Consider the following 21,161-nt stretch of genomic DNA (forward strand, 5'->3'; position numbering starts at 1 on the left):
ATGTAAATGAATGAATATAAAACAAAACACTCCAAACAAAGTTAGTGTTACATATGTTGGATGTTATGAGGTTTCACTAGACATACATTTGCACAAATGCTCACATAATATACGCGTACATACACACATAGAGTGTCACATACATAGTCTCATTCTCTCCCTCACACACACACACACACACACACAAGCACAATCTCTCACTCACCCACAGTCACAAACACAATGTCTGTCTCTCTAACACACACACACAGTCTCTCTCACTCTCTTTCATACACACACTTACAGCCCCAGTTTCAAATGCCAAGTGTAACACACACAGTTTCAAACACTTGCAAAATTAGCCCTGCACACACACGTTCTCTGTGTCACACACAGTTACACTTAATCATTCATGCATGAACATGATGGTGATGAACAAATGAACTGATGAAACACCACCAATTCATGCATTTAAGCAACGATCACAACAACAACAACAACAACAAGATGATAATCAATGAAGGGAGACAGGATAGCTTTGTCTTCTGTCATTGTATGTTTTATTAGTCAATTGAGCGTAAAGCAGACACACACACACACACACACAGTGCAGATGTCCACAAATAGACAAATGTGTAGAAAGGTGGACAGGAGAGATAAAATAAAAAATAAAAAATAAAAAATCATAAAGAATATGAAAGAATGAGACTGTATGTAGGCGCAGGAGTGGCTGTGTGGCAAGTAGCTTGCTTACCAACCACATGGTTCCGAGTTCAGTCCCACTGCGTGGCACCTTGGGCAAGTGTCTTCTACTATAGCCTCGGGCCGACCAAAGCCTTATGAGTGGATTTGGTAGACGGAAACTGAAAGAACCCCGTCGTATATATGTATATATATATATATATATGTGTGTGTGTGTGTGTGTGTGTTTGTGTGTATCTGTATTTGTCCCTCCCCACCACCATCGCTTGACAACTGATGCTGGTGTGTTTACATCCCCGTAACTTAGCGGTTCGGCAAAAAGAGACCGATAGAATAAGTACTAGGCTTACAAAGAATAAGTCCTGGGGTCGATTTGCTCGACTAAAGGCGGTGCTCCAGCATGGCCACAGTCAAATGACTGAAACAAGTAAAAGAGAATATAAACACAGAAGAAACATGGTAACCTGGTACTGCTTCTTTCATATTTTTGTATACAGAGTGTCCACAAAGTCTGGGTACATGGGGATTAACACATACTTTAAGAAATTATTATTTCTTATATTTTATTGTTTATGTTATGATTTTATTTATTCCATGAACCCAGACCTTGTGGACACCCTGTATATTATCTATTTGTATAGAGGTGAAGATGAAGCTGTGTGGTAAGAAGTTAGCCTCACAACACCATAGTTCTGGGTTCAGTTCCACTATGTGGTACCTTGGACAAGCGTCTTCTACTATAGGCTCGAACCAACCGAAGCCTTGTATGTAGATTTGGTAGACGGAAACTGTTAGAAGCTCAGCATGTGTGTATGTGTGTGTGTGTGTGAATCAAAGTGTACAATATTAGATAGCCATAGCATCTGATCTTACCAATTGGTTTCACACTGAGTATTAAATCAATTCTTAGATAACAGCACCGTTGCATTGTTATTCGATGATGAAAGCTAGCAGGTATGGAAAAAAAAAACCATGTTGCTATTTTTTTCTCATACCTGTCAACTCTGATGAGCACATCTGTGTGTGCATGTGTGTGTGTGTGTTATTTCTTTACTACCCACAAGGGGCTACACACAGAGTGGACAAACAAGGACAGACAAACTGATTAAGTCGATTATATTGACCCCAGTGCATAACTGGTACTTATTTAATCAACCCCGAAAGGATGAAAGGTAAAGTCGACCTTGGAGGAATTTGAACTCAGAACGTAGCGGCAGACAAAATACCGCTAAGCATTTCGCCTGGCATGCTAATGTTTCTGCCAGCTCACCACCTGTGTGTGTGTGTGTGTGTGTGTGTGTGTGTGTGTGTGTGTGTGTGTGTGTGTGTGTGTGTGTGTGTGTGTGTGTGACCATCATGTGGCAACTGGTGTTAGTTTGTTTATGGCCCTGTAACTTTAGCAGTTCCCCCCCCCCCACCACCACCACCAAAAAAAAACAATAGAATAATTACCAGGCTTCAAAAATAAAATAAAATAAAATGTACTGGAGTCAAATCATTTGACCAAATTCTTCAAGGTGATACCCCAGCATGGCCACAGTCAAATGACTGGCCCATAAAAGAAACCACCATCATTATTAAAATTTTTTAAGTAGTAAAATAATAGCTTAAATTATTTCATTAAATAATTATTAAAATAATTCATAAACTCCATTGTTAAAAGCTTCCTCCTCATTATCATTAATTATATACTGATAGCCAATGACTTCTAGAAGTTGGCATGGATAGTTGAGAACTTCCTCTATCAGAATAGTCTGTTATTCTTTTGATTGTTGTTACAATTACATCATAGTTCTTCTTCTTCTTATTATTATTATTATTATTATTATTATTATTATTATCACCATCGTCAATATTTTCATTACCACCAGCACCACCACAATTATATACCAAAAGACAGTGGTTTCAGCCATCAACATGAACACAGTAAAAATATTTCTTTGGATTTTTCTTACTGATTAATTCTTCAGATCATTGTTACAAACATCATGATAATCATCATCATCGTTATAATCATTACTAATATCTATTGATTTAAGAAAGTTGGCATGAATGGTAGAGAACTTATTTCTTCTGATTATTCCGTTGTTATTCTAATTAATATTACAATTCATTGTTATCATTCAACTGCACTAGCAGATGGCCACAATGTTTCTCAACCCATGACAGCTTTCATAATCAATTTGTCACTCCATGGTCGAGCGAGTAGACCATGGTCATCAATCAGATTTGCATACCTAGGTAGAATCTGGAAATGTAAAGAACCAGAAAAAATACCACCAGGTACTTTGTGTGATGTTCCAACAATTCCACTAATTCACTGCCGAGAATTGGTGGCTTTTTTATCAACCCCCAAAAAGATGAAATACAAAGTTGACCTTGGCAGGATTTGAACTCAGAGCACATTAAGTCAGAAAAAACATTCTCTTTGATGTTCTACCAACTCAGCCAATTCAGGTCAACCTTTATCCCTTCATCCAAAGTCTTCTTCAGCTTCCCTTTTCCATAGGTTCCATTAACTTGCTAATCGTTAGCAAGATGAACGAAATGCTTTGTGGTATTTCACCCGTTGCTATGTTCTGAGTTCAAACTCCGCCAAGGCCGACTTTGCCTTTCATCCTTTCGGGGTCGATAAAATAAGTACCTGTCAAGATGTGATCGACTATATCCCTTCCAATTATAGAAGAAAGGATTATTATTATTATTATTATTATTAAGGCAGCAAGCTAGCAGAATCGCTAGCACACTGAGCCGAATGCTTAGCGATATTTCGCTCGTCTTTACGTTTTGAGTCCAAATTCTGCCGACGTTGACTTTTCCTTTCATTCTTCCGGGGTCGATAAAATAAAGGATCTAGTTGAGTTCTGAGATCGATATAATCAACTCGTCCCCCTCCCCCGAAATTGCAGGCCATGAGCCAACATTTAGAATCTTTATTATTATTATTATTATTATTATTATTATCATCATCATCATCACTTATTGTTGAAGGCGACCACTATTATCATTAAGCCAGATTATGAATACATTCCAAATGAGAGGTGCTTACAATTTCATGCTTTAGTCTTCTATTGTGTTCAACTGCGTGTTTTTAAAAGGGACAGACGAAGACTTGTACAGAAATAATTCATAAGGTCTTTGATTACCGTAGCTGAAACGGTGGGTGAGAATTTTACAGAGAAAGGAAGAAACAAAATTAAAAATAAATACAAGAGAGACAGAAAGAGAAAACAATAATCCATGGATACAGAGAGGAGGAGAGTTTTAAAGGGGGAAAACATATATAAAGAGGGGAAACGGAAAAGAAAGCAGTTTAGTCGACACGTGTCTGAATGTGTTTACTGTAAGACTAAGCAATAAATACTAACAATAACATCACCAGCAGCAAGCGAAGTTCACAGGCATTTAAATAAACAACTTTCGTAAAGTCGTCACCTGCTATTATATGTCGTATTTATGTTGCGAATAATATATGTCTAAGGTTGTAATTCCATTCACATCTCACATATTATACAGGGATATTAAATCGACCCAGTACTTGACTGGTAAGTTTATTTTCCCCAAATTGATAAAGGATCCACATTTTTTTTTTTTTTTCTCTAGGAAGATAATCAACTGTGTTGAGCTGAATATTATACAATTTTCAAAACCAAAAAACGATGATGTGTGCGCACAGATATGTATGTGTGTGTGTGTGTACACACACACACACACACACACAGGTACTCTAAGTATTAGGGATAATATACCCCACCACAAGAAAAGACAAACTTCGTTCGCTCTCTTTGTTTCTTTTCGTTTTCATACCAGCCAGCCATTCAATGTGTATTGTCTGAGTTTAGTTTCCGCTTGACTACATACGTGCACACCTCATCTTCATTATATACGACGAGCCAATGAGGGAATCTCTAAGTGGACGCCCGATATGCTTGACACACATGTAGTAGCCAAATCTCCATCATTTCTCAGATTAAAAACGAGGTAGCCATCCATCACTTGAACGATTAAAATTATAGGCCTGCATTGTCAGCAAGTCTATGATTTTAGGGGCTAACTAATAACACATATACGAGGGTGGAGTACTTTTACGAGTGGCTCGCTCGCTCCGTTAGAAATAACAAGCGATTCGCTTTTAGATAACACTATCTTTAAATAAATTTGAGTGATGTTTCTTTACCCGTTACGTTTTTATGTTCGTTAACTCCTCCTAGACCGTTGGTGCAAGGACAACGAAATTGAAACCAGCAACTCTCCTAATCCCAGGGATATAAGTTATTTGAAGTAACTCAAAAGAAACGAAGACGATTCTGTTGTTTAATGTCCTAAATAAACACACACACAATATATATATATATATATATATATATATATATATATATATATATATAAAAGCAAATAAGTAACAAGGATGTCCGGGTATCAATATGTTAAGGCTCGAAACGTCAAAGACTTTTCCATTTTTCCCGAGCGTCAAACTAAAACACCTGCTTGTTGTTCCTTCACCTGTCTGTCTTTAGTTCATTTGAACTACGTACATAGCTTTCACTTATACTTCTCGCTTTTTCTCCTTTTTTATAGTCAATTTTGCATACGACTAAATCTTTTCTTTTTTATCGTAGAATTGCTGATGTATCTATTATTTGTGCAGGTAACTCGCGGTCTTATTAGAAGATCGATGCCTAATAGTTCTGACCATTACGTTGTCAATAATTGGAATAATTTCCAAAAACACTGGGACTTTGTTCAAAGACAAAGAATCAACTCGTTTTGGAGTCATGTGAAGAAATTGAATATTGAGAAATCGTAACGAAAGCTCGCCGTCCTTAGATGCTCGTAGGTATAGATGTTGTTCCAAAGAAGTAGGCCCAACACCCATTGAAACCAGACAAGCTATAATTCAATAGCCCATTAATTTCCCGGGATCCTTTGCTGCAGCAGCGGCGTAACTACAGTGTATGCCGTCCGGGGTAGCCCTTGAGTTTACTATACAAGCTTATACCACACCCCCATAAAAAATATCACTCAGGGCAGACCACCAACTCGTACCTGTGAAAACTAAATTATGGTCTATTGAGCACAACCATGCTTTGTAAATTATTTAAGGGATTATAAATGATGTAACATCTTTACATCAGCATGTGGAAAAGTAATTGGGAAAAGCTATCGGTGTGTTATAATATGAACTCAATGTCGATAGATCAGCTACAACAGCATTTGTCCTGAGATAACATCTGCTATGAATTTGCCGTGTTAAAGAAAAATATAAGGGACGAAAATTGTTCGAGGTGCGGCCTCCAATATTCTGAGAAAACATGTCTTGCCATAAAGAAATATTCTTTTCTACTCTAGACACAAGGCCTAAAATTGTTGGGAGAAGGGGGGGGGGCAATCGAAGAGATCGACTCCAGTATGCAACTGGTACTTAAGCTATCGACCCCGAAAGGATGAAAGGCAAAGTTGAACTTTGAACGTGAAGACAGACGAAATACGGCTAAGCATTTCGCCCGGCGTGCTAACGTTACTACCAACTCGGCGCCTTGCCATAAATATTACCTTACTTGGAAACAGTTAAGGATTGGTGACGGGAAATGCATCCGTCACTAGAAAACCTGCTTCAACAAAGTTCGTCCGACTCAAGCAAGCATCGAAAAGTGATCAGCAAAATGATAAAAGTGCACTGCTTTGTTAGAGAGACGACGAATGTAAAGAAGTTCATAACTTACGATGAATTCAAATCCCGATAGGGTGTCGGCTATTTTTTTTATTTCCCAGCGAGCAATAAAATAAATACTGATCATATACTAAAGTTGATAATGTATATTGCATTATCTTGGCTTCTCAGATCCTCGATGTCTTGACATATGGCGAGTCTTTCACATTTTAGATCTGGCAAAAACCCATCCTTCTCCAGACTTTACCACGGTCGATTTCTTCCAGAGAGAGAGAGAGAGAGATAACAATGAACTTTAGTATAAGACTAATATTTCATTAACCTCGAAAAAAGTAGTAAAGTTCTTTCCTGAATCATAATGGAGTCATAAGAGCCGGTTTCCCGGTTTCCATGACGTATATATTTCCCACCTGGACGGGATGCCGGTTCGTCGCGGGGTTACTGATTTTTGCCAGCTGAGCGGGCTGAAGCGACGTGAAATGAAGTGTTTTGCTCAAGAAACAACGCGCGCCCGGTCCAGGAATCGAAACCACAATCTTACGATCATGAGTTCAACACACCTCTAACCACTAAACCACGCGCTCCACTCACTCATCAATCTCGAAAGGATAAAAGGAAAAGTTGACCTCGGTGAGATTTGAACTCAAATCGTAGAGAATCAGAACGATTATCGCAAACAAATTTATCCGACACTAACAATTCTATCAAATGGCCGCTTTACGATGTATACGACTATGCCAGCGCATTAAAAAAAAAACTCTTAATTGTTCCAGTCATTAGTAAGCGGCCATGCTGGGGCACCGCATTGAAGAATTTAAGCCGAACGAGTCGATCCCAGTACTTTTTTTTAAGCCTGATATTTATTTTGTCGGACTCTTTTGCCGAACCGCTACGTTACGGGGACATAAACACACCGGTGGCTAATCGTTGATGGGGGTCAAACAGACACAAACACACACACGTATATATATAGACACACGACGGGTTTCTTTCAGTTTCCGTCCACCAGATCCACTCACAAGGATTTGGTCGGCCCGAGGCTATAGTAGTAGAAGATATGTCACACAGTGGGACTGAACCTGGAACCATGTGGTTGGGAAGCAAAGTTCAAACCACACAGCTACACCTGCGCTAATTAATAATAATTTTTTTACATATATAATCATCTCCTTCCTTCCTTGCGACACATCAAGTTGACGAACGACCTCTAGTGACATCTTTGACAAGTAATATGTGTTTATCTTGGAATTTCCGGGGGAGAATAGAAAAGGTGGTTTCTTGTAACCTTGTTCCAGTTTCTTTCTTTTAAGTTTTTCATTATTTTCTTTACACGACGCCATCTTATCTTTCTCTGAGAGTGGAGGGAAAGAAAGAGAGGGGGAGAGGAGAGAGAGAGAGAGAGAGAGAGAGAGAGAGAGAAAAGAAACGACTCCGAGAGTGACAGGTATTTTATTTAGCGCTCCCGAAAAGATGACAGGAAAGGCTGATCTCGGCAACATTTGAACAGAAGGTGAAGAGAACTAGAACAAATGTTGCAAAGCACTAAGAAGCTTGCTTCCCATCTACATGGTGTAGGGTTCAGTCCCATTGCGTGGCACCTTGGGCAAGTGTTTTTTTTTTTTACCATAATCCTGAGTCGACTAAAGTCTTGTGTGCGGATTTGGTAGACAGAAAGGCCCGTCACACACGTGTGTGTATGTGTGAGAGAGAGAGAGATCATCGCTTAAAAACCTGTGTTGGTTTGTTAACGTGCCTGTAGCTTAGTGATTCGACAAAAAAGACTGATAGAATAAATACCGGGCTTATTCAACCGAAAAACATTCTGAAGTCGATTCATTCGACTAAAAATTCTTCAAGGCATTGCCCCAGCATGGCCTCAGTCTAATGACTGAAACAAGTAAAAGATAGAAAATAACAGAGATGTTCAAACATCTGCCTGTTGGCAGCCTACATTCATCTTAACCCATCAAGTCCCACTGTCCTATAAATAGGACTCTAAATGAGAACATCAAATAAGCTATATCACATTGTCTCAGTGTCCTATTTATAGGACACCAAGTATTTCCATTTCTACTTGAAGGAAAGGAGCTTTAATAATTATTATTTTCATTTTAACCTCTTTCAATCATCTGTAAAAATTTAAAAGTAATATTCAAAAATTAAATACTCTGGGACTTAATGGGTCAAGATACATGAAGAAGCCAATATATATATATATATAATTTGACAGAATGAGATGAAAAAAAACCAAGGCAGTAAATAGATTTCATAACATTTATCCAGGCGGATTTGAACACGAAATGTCAGACAGCGAATAAAAAGCAATTTTACATCATCCGTGTAGAGCTTAATACATGTTGTTCATCTATTTATTTTTCCTCGTATTTTATATCCAATCCTATCTTTTGACATTTTATAAAGTCCAAATATATGTGTATATATATATATTTATAATCCTCCTACGCCATCTTACTACCGCCAGCAGCGTTACTACACAGCGAGTAAAATTGAGAGAGAGAGGGGGGGGCATAGATAGAGAGATAGACAAATACATTTATTTACTTTTTTATCTTTTAACTGTTAACAGGCATTAGACTGCGGCCATGCTGGGACCGTCGTGAAGAATGTTTAGTGGAACGAATCTGCGACGGTAATTACTTTTTCAAAAGCCCGGTACTTATTCTATAGGTCTCCTTTGCCAAATCGCTCAGTCACGGGGACGTAAACACATCAACAGCGGTTTTCAAGTGGGGGACAAACACAGACACAGACACAAAAACACATACAATATACATGCCGGGCTTCCACATAGTTTCCGTCAACCAAATCTGCTAATAGGTTTTGGCCGGCCCGACGTTACAGCAAAAAGCACTTGCCCAAGGTGCCATGCAGTGGAACTGAACCCTTTACCATGTGGTCGGAAGCAAACTTGTTACTATACAGCTACGCCAATCTATTTCTTGTTTCAGTCAATTGCCTGCGACCATGCTGGAACACGGTCCTGAAGGGAAATGGGCAACCTTTTCCAAAAAGTGGGCCACGTGAAACCTGGCTCCTCTTCAGGCAAGCCACACTACCAAAAGAAATTCAAGATATTTTTTTTCATTAGGCGTACTTTTCAGAAAGTCCCGCGGGCCGCAATTTGCCCACGACTAGTTTAGTAGAACAAACCGATCCCGAGTATTTACTCCTTTTAAGTCAGGTACTTAGTCAATCGAATACTTTTGCCGAACTGCTAAGTTACCGGGACGTAAACAAACAAACCTCGGTTGTCGACCACTGGGGATCGAGGACGTAAACAAACAAACATCGGTTGTCGACCAATGGGGATCGAGGACAAACACACGGTACAGCCTTGAGGGGGTTTAGTCAAAGAAAACCGACTTCAGTATTTTTTTCAAGTTTAGTACTTATTCTATCGGTCTCTTTTGCCGAACTGCAAACTTTCGGGGACCTAAACAGCTCGCGCAACGGCGTTCTACAGTTTCTGTCAACTAAATCGACATCATTCGTTAGTCAGCCCAGGGCTATATAGTAGAATACACTTGCCCCTGGGTACCGTGCAGTGGGACCGAACTCGAAACCACGTGGCTGCAAAGCGAAATTCTGAACTCCATACTCAGCTATTGTTAAAGGTGGATGCAGAAACGTGAAGAGAGATGAAGACATACGAGTAAGACAGTCGCAAGGTTAGACAGAAAGTAAGATAAACAGATGGGCGAAGAGAATAAAAGAGTCGTGTACGGTGAAGGCCAGGTTTACGACAGACAATGAAATTTCAGACAAAGTTCAAGGAGTTTAATAAGAGCAAAAGATACAGTGATAAATTCTTATAAAAACTCGATGACATTTTTTTTTTTCCTATTTCTTTTGACGCACTGCAGCAAGGTCTTGGATTTGACATTTTGCTTATCAAGTCATTTAAAATGTCATGTATGTATATATATATATATATATATATATATATATATATATATATATATATACACACACACACACACACACACACACACACACACACTCTCTCTCACATCTATTGTTACCTGTTTCTTTTTTTTTTGTTTTGGGAATGTGTACGCTGTGGTAATTATATTAAAAAAATGTATTTTTAAATTCGCATTATTTGTATTTTATTTACTTAGTAAACGACTTAGGCTAATTGACTTAGACACGTGTTTGCCAGTTATAAACTGTTAGCTTTTCATTTCAAGGTTGTGAGGATGGTGGGTTAACCCACCCCGGCCACCTCCCTGGTCTGCTTTGCCGGAGGGGTGCCGCAATCAAATCGTTCCAACCATAACCATCTCATCTAATTATTAAACTGTCTTTTTATGGGGGTTTTTTAATCTCTTTTTATCTTTTTTTAATATCAAGGGAGACTTTGCTTTTATATCTAGCCAGGCAAGCGGTCACTTAGAGTCTCCCGTGTATATAATGGAAGTGAAGGAGTCCACTAGATTGTTTTGGCAAACGAAAGAGCTCGCCGCTAGTACGTGGTAGCTAGACATGCTAGAAATACCAGTCAATCTTCCTCAAATAACACCAAACCGCCTTTAGGAAGAGAGAGAAAAAATAAGAGCGACATATTTCATAAATGGCACTTTTAGACATCTGTATAAAGACGGGACGGTCATATTACCTCTGAACGTAGACCTGCTCAATCAAACGTGACGTGCTACTTAGCAACAATAAGAGTATTTATAAGGATGGACGTCAGCGTTTTCTAGGGTAGATTTGTCCAGCTATTTTCTTCCTTTACAAAGCGAGTTAATGAATGGAACTGAAGACCAAGTTTTCAAACGATTATATAAACGATTATATATATATATTACACACACACAAGGTTAAGAAATAAAAGAACATAAAATCATTGGAATCTTCCATAAACGAATTTGTCCATTGTGTAAGGCATGTACCTACATTAAATTGTTAAACAAAATAACAACATGCTTGGGGGACAAAGGAAAGAAAGTACAACAGATTTTCTTCTTTTTCAATGTCGAATTTACCTTGGTGCAAAAGATATAATATAACAGGTTGTTTTTTTTATGAAAGTTACGAAAATCTTCATCTTTTCCCGTTGTTTCAGTAAATAACATACACATCCACAAAAAGAGGCCTAGCTTGTGGTATAATCTAGAAAACTGAATCTGTTGATCTATTAAGTATTTCAAATTCAATATTTATTATCTTAAAGTCTTCTCTGAAAGACAATGGAAGGGTCGATGAGAAGAACCATTGTTGGATTGTAGTTAGGGTGTCAGTTGGACTCAATCCGGCCCTGACGTAGGAAATACGTATGGAAACAAAACATACAGATGGGAAAATTTTCAAACAATAACATTCAGTAACAAGATTCTCTTTGTGAATCAAACGAGCGTCTTGTTGTCATTGTTATTGCCTTTTGTTCGGTTCATTCATGTTTATCTTTCAATTCTGATGAAAGAAAGAAAGAAAAATGTTAACACGAAACGTATATTAAAATACGCTCAAGTGTATATATTCGTCAGTTTTCTTGATTCATTGTTTTAACAAACTATGAATGAAGTTATATAGCAAAACAATTTTTTATAATAATTGAAACAGTAAAGTCACCTGTTAAAACGCTACAAGTTTTTAAAGGAAAATAGAAAAAAGGTAGCATTCTTTTATCGGCCATAAAGGCCCAAGAGGTTGGAGATAGTAAGTACAATGGCTTAAGCCGATAAAAATAATGAATTAAATTGAAAAAAGGTTTCAATCGTCATCTTAAAATAGAAAACATACCATTATATACGCATAAATATAATCTGACTAACAGAGAAGCATCTAAACATACAATAAATAACAAAAATTCATCGTAATAACATTCATAAAATATTTATCACAAAAACAAGAACAATAATACTTTACGATAATAACACGAAAGAAAGCATTTGAACATTAAAAAAAATTACTTTATCATCAACAAAAACAGCTGTACGAACGTTAAACATAAGGTGCAACGAAATAACACACCTCAAACTGATATTATTACATCGTAAATAATAATAATAATAATAATAATAATAATAATAGTGCTGATACATACACAATACAATATTGCTTAATATTACCGAGTGAGAGCAAAAAGAAACATGAGTATGTAGGAAAATAATTGTGTAACTGGTTATAAACGTTTACTTACCGATAAAGATAATTTTTGCAAAATAGCAGCGCAAGGCGGAAAACACACCATATAAAATCTATAGATATATATATATATATATAATATGTGTATATATTTATTATCTTTTATATAGGTATCTGTTTACTGCTGTTCGCTTGCTTATACATACATTGATAGAGAGAAAAAGTGAGAATGCGTGTGTATGAGCGGGAGAAGAGGCAACACAGCGTAATGACAAAGTGCTTCAGGCTTCGGCTAAAACATCAACCTAAGCAGGTGTCTGCTTCTGTGACGTAATCGTTCGTCACTTCCGGGTCCAGTTACGTCAGATTTCTCAGCAATCAAGAAGGGGCTTTGTGTTGTTATTGTTGTTATTGTCGATGTTGTCCATACGATCCACGGTTGGATGTTGAGCTTCTATATGAAATTTCGACTTGCGGTCAAATCTCCTTCTTCAAAGCACATGCACTGTCACCTTTAAATCAGGAAAGGACACGTGATATAATGTAATCCTACATACCATTAAAAACATAACAGGTAGGGGATGTGTGGTTTAGAAGCTCGCTTTGCAGCCGCGTGGTTTCGGGTTCAATCCCACATCGTGGCATCTTGGACAAATTTATTCTACTATAAACCCGGACCGACCAATGCCTTGTTAGTAAATTTGCTAGAAGGAAACTGTGTGGAAGCCCATCGTTTGTATTTGTGTGTGTGTGTATGTGTGTGCGTGCGCGCGGGCGGGCGGGCCCCGCTTGACAATTGGTGTTGGGCATTTTTTTTTACGTACCTGTAACTTAGCGGTTCGGTAACAGACCCTGATAGAATAAGTACCAAACTTAAGTTACTGGGATTGGTGTGTTCGACTAAACCAGTGGATTTTTCACCTTTGGACTCCCTCTGATTCTTATTTTACTTGGGATGGACCCTTATAAACATTCCATGTTTTTTTAAAAATCCTATTATATTTTTACAATTAAATATTAAGATTTGTAGTAAAATTTTAAAAAAATATTTTGTGTATTGTAGAAATAGAGCCCAGTTATTGCACAGAAATTCTAACAACAAAATCTTATATGGACCCCCAAGGGCTATTTTCGGGTGAGGGGTAAGCCGATTACATCGAACCCAGAGATCAACAGGTACTTATGTTCTCGACCCCGAAAAGATGAAAGGCAAACTGGAGCTCGGCGAAATTTGAAATCAGAACGTGGAGACAATAGACAAACTGGAGCGTTAAGTATTATATTTACTGAGGCAGCGAGCTGGCAGAATCGTTAGCACGCTGGACGAAATGCTTAGCGGTATTTCGCCCGTCGCTACGTTCTGAGTTCAAATTCCGCCGAAGTCGACTTTGCCTTTCATCCTTACGGGGTCGATAAATTAAGTACCAGTTACGCGCTGGGGTCGATGTAATCGATTATCCTCCTCCTCCCTTAAATTTCAGGCCTTGTGCCGATAGTAGAAAAAGATTGGTTCGTTAGCACGCCGTACAAAATGCTTAGCGGTATTTCGTCAGTCTTTACGTTCGGGCTTCAAATGCTGCCGAGGTCGATTTTTCCTTTCGTCTTTTCGGGGTTGATAAAATAAGTACCAGTTGAGTATTGGGGGGTCAATGTAATCGACACACCCCTCCCTCAAACTTGCCGGCCTTGTGCCAAAATGAAACCAATATTACAGTTACTGATTCGTTAGCACGCCGCGCAAAATACTTAGCGACATTTCCTCAATCTTTACGTTTCGGGTTCTATGCCGCTGGGGTCGACTTTTCTTTTCATCTTTTCGGGGGGTCGATAAAATAAGTACCAGTTGAGCACTGGAGGTCAATGTAAGCGACACACACACACACATAATCCGAAATGTACAGTATTATATATTCATTACGGCCGATCTTACCAATCGGTTTCGCGCTATATATGTATGTATGTATTTTTATAAGTATACATGCACACACGCAGACACATGTGGAGAGAGAGAGGGAGAGAGAGAGAGAGAGAGAGAGAGAGAGAGAGAGAGAGAGAGAGAGAGAGAGAGAGAGAGAGAGAATGAGCGAGAGAGAGAGCAGTGGAATACATTTATGGTGAACTTTAGACAAACAAGCCAGTGACCAGCATGGCCGCAGTCCAATGACCAAAACAAATAAAAGAACAGAAATTAAATTGCGTTATCAATAACAATATTATTGTTTAACTCTCAATGAATTAAAGATATAACATTGGTTAATGCGGGATCTGAACTCAGAACGCAAGGCATTCTAACTGGCAATCTAACGACTGACCCAAATACTTATATCAGTCAGCGTAGTACATAATACATTAGGGAAAGAAAAAGAAAGAAAAGGAAAGAAAAGAAAAAATAAATTAACTTGTTTGGTCCACATTTTCATTTTCAAGAGCCTTAGCATCAACCCCACCACCTTCGTCGCCGTCGTTATCATCATCATCATCATCATCATCGTCGTCACCATCATCACCTCTGGTTGTTGGCGTCATCATCATCATCATCCTCAGCAGCAATGACAACAATAAATATTGAGGTATTGAATTGTACTTTTTTTCCGCCCTTCTAAAGCCTAGCCAGGCTCGTGGGCCTGGTTTCCCGGTTTCTACGGTGTATGTGTTCCCTCCAGCTGGACGGGACGCCAGTCCATCGCAGCGTTACCCAAGAAACAGGAAGAAAGAGTGAGAGAAAGTCGGGGCGAAAGAGTACAACAGGGGTCGCCACCCCCCACTGCCGGAGCCTCGTGGAGCTTTAGGTATTTTCGCTCGATAAGCGCTCACAACACCCGGTCTGGGAATCGAAACGGCGATCCTTCGACCACGAGTCCGTTGCCCTAACCACTGGGCCATTGCGCCTCCACATTGAATTGTATAGGCAATCATAAAGATAATGTTCTTGTATGTAACTGCCTTCCAGAATATTCTTCATACACACGAACTGAAAAAAGTATGATACAAAACACGAAAAAAAAAACAAAAGAAAGCTTTCTAACAAAAACCAAAACAGGCCACTGTTCTTGCGAATGAAGTCAAAATTTATTAGTCATTATTGGTGAGCTGGTAAAATCGTCAGCACATCAGACGATGTGCTGAGAAGCATTTCTTCCACCAGTTTATACCCTGAGTTCGAATTCCGCCGATATCGACTTTGCCTTTGATCCTTTCAAGGTCGATAAAATAAGTACCAGTTGAGCATTGGAGTCGATGTGATCGACTAGCCGTCTTCCTCTAAAATAGCTGGTCTTGTGCCAAAATTTGAAACCATTATTACCAATGTTGTAAGAGCGTATCTTGGTTCGTGCCTAAACGAAGAAGGAGAAGACGAGGTATTTGTTTTTTGTTTTTTTTTTATCAATGAAGCTTGCTTCCCAAGCACATGGCTTAGGGTTCAGTCCCACTGCGTGGCACCTTGAGCAAGTGTCTTATATATATATATATATGTGTGTGTGTGTGTGTGTGTGCGTGTTTCTGTGTTTGTCCCCCTCCCCTCACCATCACTTGACAACAGATGTTGGTGTGTTTACGTTCCGTAACTTAGCGGTTCGGCAAAAGTGACGGTATAATAAGTACTAGGCTTACAAATAATAAATCCTGGGGTCAATTTGCTCGACTAAAGGCGGTGCTCCAGCATGGCCGCAGACTGAAACAAGTAAAAGAATAAAAGAAACACTCTATCTGAAAATAGTGATGATAATGTTTTTTTTCTAATTTTGGCATTAGTCAACGATTTTAGGGAGATTAGGTTAGTCGATTATAACGATCTAAGTGCTAAACTGTTACTTTATTTTATCAACTTCTAAATGATGAAAGGCGATATTGACCTTGGCAGTGTTTGTGTTCAGAACGTAAAGAGTCGGAAAAAATGTCGCTAAGCATTTTTTTTTTTTTTTTGTCCATCGTGCTAATGGCTCTGTCAGCCTTTAATGGTTTCATTTCAGCTCAAGGCCAGCGATTTCAAGGCGGAGGGTTGGGGGACAAGTCAATTACATTGACTCTAGCGCTTGACTGGTATTTATTACATCGACTCCGGCAGAATGAAAGGCAAAGTCGATCTCGAAAACAAAAAAAAAAAAAAAAACATAAGTACAGGCATTGCTTCGTTCGACTAAAATCCTTCAAGGTGATGCTCCAGCATGGCCGCAATCCATGACTAAAACAATTAAAAGCTAAAAGTTGTGAAGTGAGTTTTTTTAATTTTTTATTTATTTACATTGCCTCATGAAGTCAAAAGCTAATCGCAAACTTCTGTTCTAGACCTTTCCTCGATGGTTCGTAACGAAAAAAAAGGTCCATTCAAAGATACCAGTTCACTCTTGCTCCTTTCTATTTATGTCTCGTTTCTGCGATCTACGAAAATATGTCTTCAAAGTTCTTATTTGTGAGTCGACAGAGACAGTTACAATGGCTTCCTCATATTTTCAGCATTGATATAAAAAAAGGCACAAATAACACGTCTTCTTCTTCTCCGTCTTCGTTGAGGCACAAATTCAGAAAGTAATACATCAGAAGAAATGCCGCTGAACATTTTGTCCGATGTGCCAACGATTCTACCAGTTCAACGCCTTAATAGTAATCCTTTCAGCTTTAAGCACAAGGTCTGAAATTTTGTGGGAGGGGTAAGTCGATTTCATCGATCCCAGTGCTCAACTGGTACTTTATCTTATCGACCCAGAAAGGATGAAAGGTAAAGTCGGCTTCAGCGGAATTTGAACTGAAAACGTAAAGACGGACGAAATACCGCTAAACATTTTGCCCGACGTGCTAACGATTCTGCCAGCTCACCGCTCTATTAACGATAATACAGTAATCCCCCGACTATCACGAGAGGTGAAAATCCTCCCACGATAGGTGGAGGTATTTCGTCTGTCTTTATGTTCTGAGTTCAAATTCCGCCGAGGTCGACTTTGCCTTTCATCATATTTCGGGATCGATAAATTAAGTACCAGTTGCGTCTGGGTCGATCTAATCGACTGGCCCCCTCCCCCAAAATTTCGGGCATTGTGCCTAGAGTAGAAAAGAATATTTTCACTGCCGTCGACTTTGCCTTTCATTCTTTCGGGCTCGATAAATTAAGTACCAGTTACGCGCTGGGGTCGATGTAATCGATTATCCTCCTCCCTTAAATTTCAGGCCTTGTGCCGATAGTAGAAAGGATTATATTTACTGGTTCGTGAGCACGCCGGGCAAAATGCTTAGCGGTATTTCGCCAGTCTTTACTTCCGAGTTCAAATTCCGCCGAGATCGACTTCGATCTAATCGACTGGGTCGATCTAATCGACTGGCCCCCTTCCCCAAAATTTTCGGGCCTTGTGCCTAGAGTAGAAAAGAATATTCTCTTGGTTGAATCATGAATATCGATGTAAGTTAGGCTTAATACCCATCAATCACAAAGCTACGTGGCTAGATTAAGCAAGTTTCCTGGCTCAATGCCCCACCCAAACTGGACGTTTTTCCACTCCCTCTTATAATGATGCTATCAGACCCGGATGTTATTTTGGGTCTATTCTGATCTAAACCTCTGTGATGTCTACGAGGAGGGATTAGAAAATGATGTACATGTTCTTCAGGCTGTTTGAAAAAGTTTGAGTCAGACTATATAGCGATCTAAATTTAAAATCGAAGTCTAATCGCGACGATGATGAAAATAATGATTAATCATCATCATCGTCGTCGCTAACACAAACCATCATTACCACCGCCACCATAATTTTCATCATCATCGTCATCATTATCATCATCCTCCCTTCCTCCTCCTCATCATCATCATCTTCATCTATCACCAGCATCATCATTGCTGATGTCGACGTCATCATTATCATCATCATCATCATCATCATCATCATCATTATCATTATCATTATCGTCACCATCATCATCAATATTGATTTTTTTTTATTATCATAGATACAAGGCCACGAATCGATCGATTTTCTTTGCTGATATTCTATTTTATCGAACCCTCTCATTCACGTCCTGAAGAATAATGGGCAAAGCTAACGTCAGCGTGATTCGAACAAAAGAACGTATAGGTATTCTGTCCGTTGCTCTACCGAATATGCCATTTCACCATGGTAATGATAATGTCATTGATGATGATGATGGTGGTGGTGGTGATGATGACGATGGTGATTGATAGTAAACTGCATAGTATCGGGATAAAAAATAAAACGAAAAGAAAAACAGAAAAAACAAAACAAGAAAATGTCGATTTGACTCTTATTCTTTATGTTAAATCAATGAGAATAAATATACGTACATACATACATACATACATACATACATACATTACGTATGTACGTTTGTGTGTATATATATATATATACACAATATATAATCAGATAGAAAGGAGAATAAGTCCCTGTACACAACAACTTAGCGGTTTAATTAATAGAGCAACATGAAATATAGAGATTGATAAAAAGAGAACAAATTTCAGGATTCAGAATTTATTTCTCAGTAGATTTCTCAACATCGGAATGCTTCATAAAAATATACGTAAATATAAATATGTAGATACAATATAAGATATAAAACATAAATAAACTCGCATGACATCGTATGAAATTGTATGCCCGTGTTTGAAATCAATGAGAAAACTATTATATATGCAAGGTCGATATTGCATTAATCGAAATTATCAAATCGATGAAAGAGTGGTTCAAAATGAATTTAAGAGGATTCCAAAGATAAATCCAGTTTCAAGAACATGTGGTATGAAATGGGGCGAACCATTTCCATCCGTCTCAGTTATCCACTTTTCTTTCTTCAGAAGATGACTTAAGACGATTTAAAAGAACTTTAAAGATTTAAAAATAAATTTTAGAAATATATTCCAAAAATATTTTAATTTTAAAAAATTGAAGTTTGGAGCGAGAGTACATGCTGTTCAGGCGCATGAAACAACAAAAAGAAAAAGTCCGTGTATAGCTTTGTTAAGCTATACTCAAACAAACTAGTGAAGACGAGAATACATCTATCAAAGGTTTATTACTCTACGTACCTCAGGGCTTAAAGTCGTCAGTTGTTTCTGTTTAACTCACTCAGATTCGTTTCACACTCACCGTTGACGTTCTTTTGTTTTCCTTCTAACGCAAGGTCCTTTTCTTTTCTTGCTGACCAACTTCCTAGAAAGCCTTGCTGTGTTTCGTTCCGATTCCCTGCACTCTGCATTGAAATCCACCAGAGTTCAAGTTAGTCATTCATGAAACTGTCGTAATATAAATCAATGACGAAATTGATTAATTTATGATGATGATGGCGGTGGCGGTGGCGGTAGTGAGTACTTGTGTAAACCTAAGTTATGTATGTGCTTGTACATACTAGCCTGTGTTATCGTGTTTCTGTGTGGTGTGCGTAGATGTGGTGAGATGTGCGTAGATGTGGTGAGATGTGCGTCTGTATGGTGGTGTGGGTTCGCGTATGTGACTGCGTAGGATGTGCTTGTGCGAGCATGCGTTTTTTTTAATAGATATATTTCATTGTTCTGTCAACTGCTATGGATTAAAATTTATGATGGTGGTGGATATGTAGGTAAGGGTACGTGGGTACCAAGGTCGTTATATTCCTTGTAATATAATATAATATAAAATAATATAACATATATATATATATATATTCTTTTATTCTTTTACTTGTTTCAGTCATTTGACTGCGGCTGTGCTGGAGCACCGCCTTTAGTCGAACAAATCGACCCCAGGACTTATTCTTTGTAAAGCCTAGCACTTATTTTAACGGTCTGTTTGCCAAACCGCTAATGTTACGGGGACGTAAACAGAAAGCCGATGTTCGAGAAGAGAAATGCCTGGGAATGGTGATTCATTCCTGAGCGAGGGAGTGGATACATTAAGAGAGACGAACGGTGGAAAGACAAGGAGTCAGAGTGCTGGATTAGTGGAGGTACGAGATTAACCAGTCCCAAGGAAAAGAGATCATTCTACTTACGCTATTGTTAGTCTGGTAATCTGTTATCTGTCTTATTTTATTGATAATTATTTGCGTGGCGGCGAGATGTCAGAATCGTCAGCGGGTCGGACAAAATACTTAGCAACATTTCGTCTAGCTCTCAGTTCAAATTCCTATCGGTCTTATGGGAACGTAAAGATATCAAAACCGGTTGTCAAGCCGTAAATGGGGGACAACCACAATGACACACACACACACACACACGACGGGATTCCACTCAGTTTCCGTCTACCAAATTCACTCACAAGGTATTGTCCGGCCTTTATTTATAGTAGAATACACTTGCCCAAGGTGCCGGGCAATGGGACTGAACCACGTGGTTGCAAAGCGAGCTTCTTAACCACACAGCCATGCCTGCGCCTACATATGATAGATTTATGTAATACTCTATCAATAAGTTCGTATTGAATATCGAGCATGCCAATGCATGCGGTGCACTGGGGATAAATTTGTTTACGCTGCACATAAATCATAAACATGCAACAGTATTTATGTCATCATCTCTTATCTCATAAGAGTTTCTTTTATTTCGTTTATTCATAGAAAAATCTAGAATTTCACAAAGAGAGAGAGAAACACCTGTTCAGTTTACTTTGCTTTATTTCCCTGCAATGGTCGATAGAACAAACACCAGTATTACGTTTGAAGAAGAAGAAGAAGAAGGTGGTGGTGGTGATCAACAAAAGCGTGCAGAAAAAGATGC

The 21,161-nt window shown here is 38.7% G+C and overlaps 1 protein-coding gene across 1 annotated transcript in view; it reads right to left on the reverse strand.

Annotated features, from left to right (window-relative positions):
* The window catches only part of LOC106874749 (BTB/POZ domain-containing protein 17), a 92,850-nt gene extending 80,063 nt beyond the window's left edge, over positions 1 to 12,787 (reverse strand). Inside the window, exon 1 of the mRNA XM_014922590.3 lies at positions 12,519 to 12,787. Within this exon, the coding sequence (XP_014778076.1) occupies positions 12,519 to 12,569 (51 nt within the window). The 5' untranslated portion in view covers positions 12,570 to 12,787. The remainder of the gene's footprint in view (positions 1 to 12,518) is intronic.
* Positions 12,788 to 21,161: the final 8,374 nt, after the last annotated feature.

The sequence above is a fragment of the Octopus bimaculoides genome, chromosome 18, assembly GCF_046866305.1.
Source record: "Octopus bimaculoides isolate indiv1 chromosome 18, ASM4686630v1, whole genome shotgun sequence".
NCBI lineage: Eukaryota > Metazoa > Mollusca > Cephalopoda > Octopoda > Octopodidae > Octopus > Octopus bimaculoides.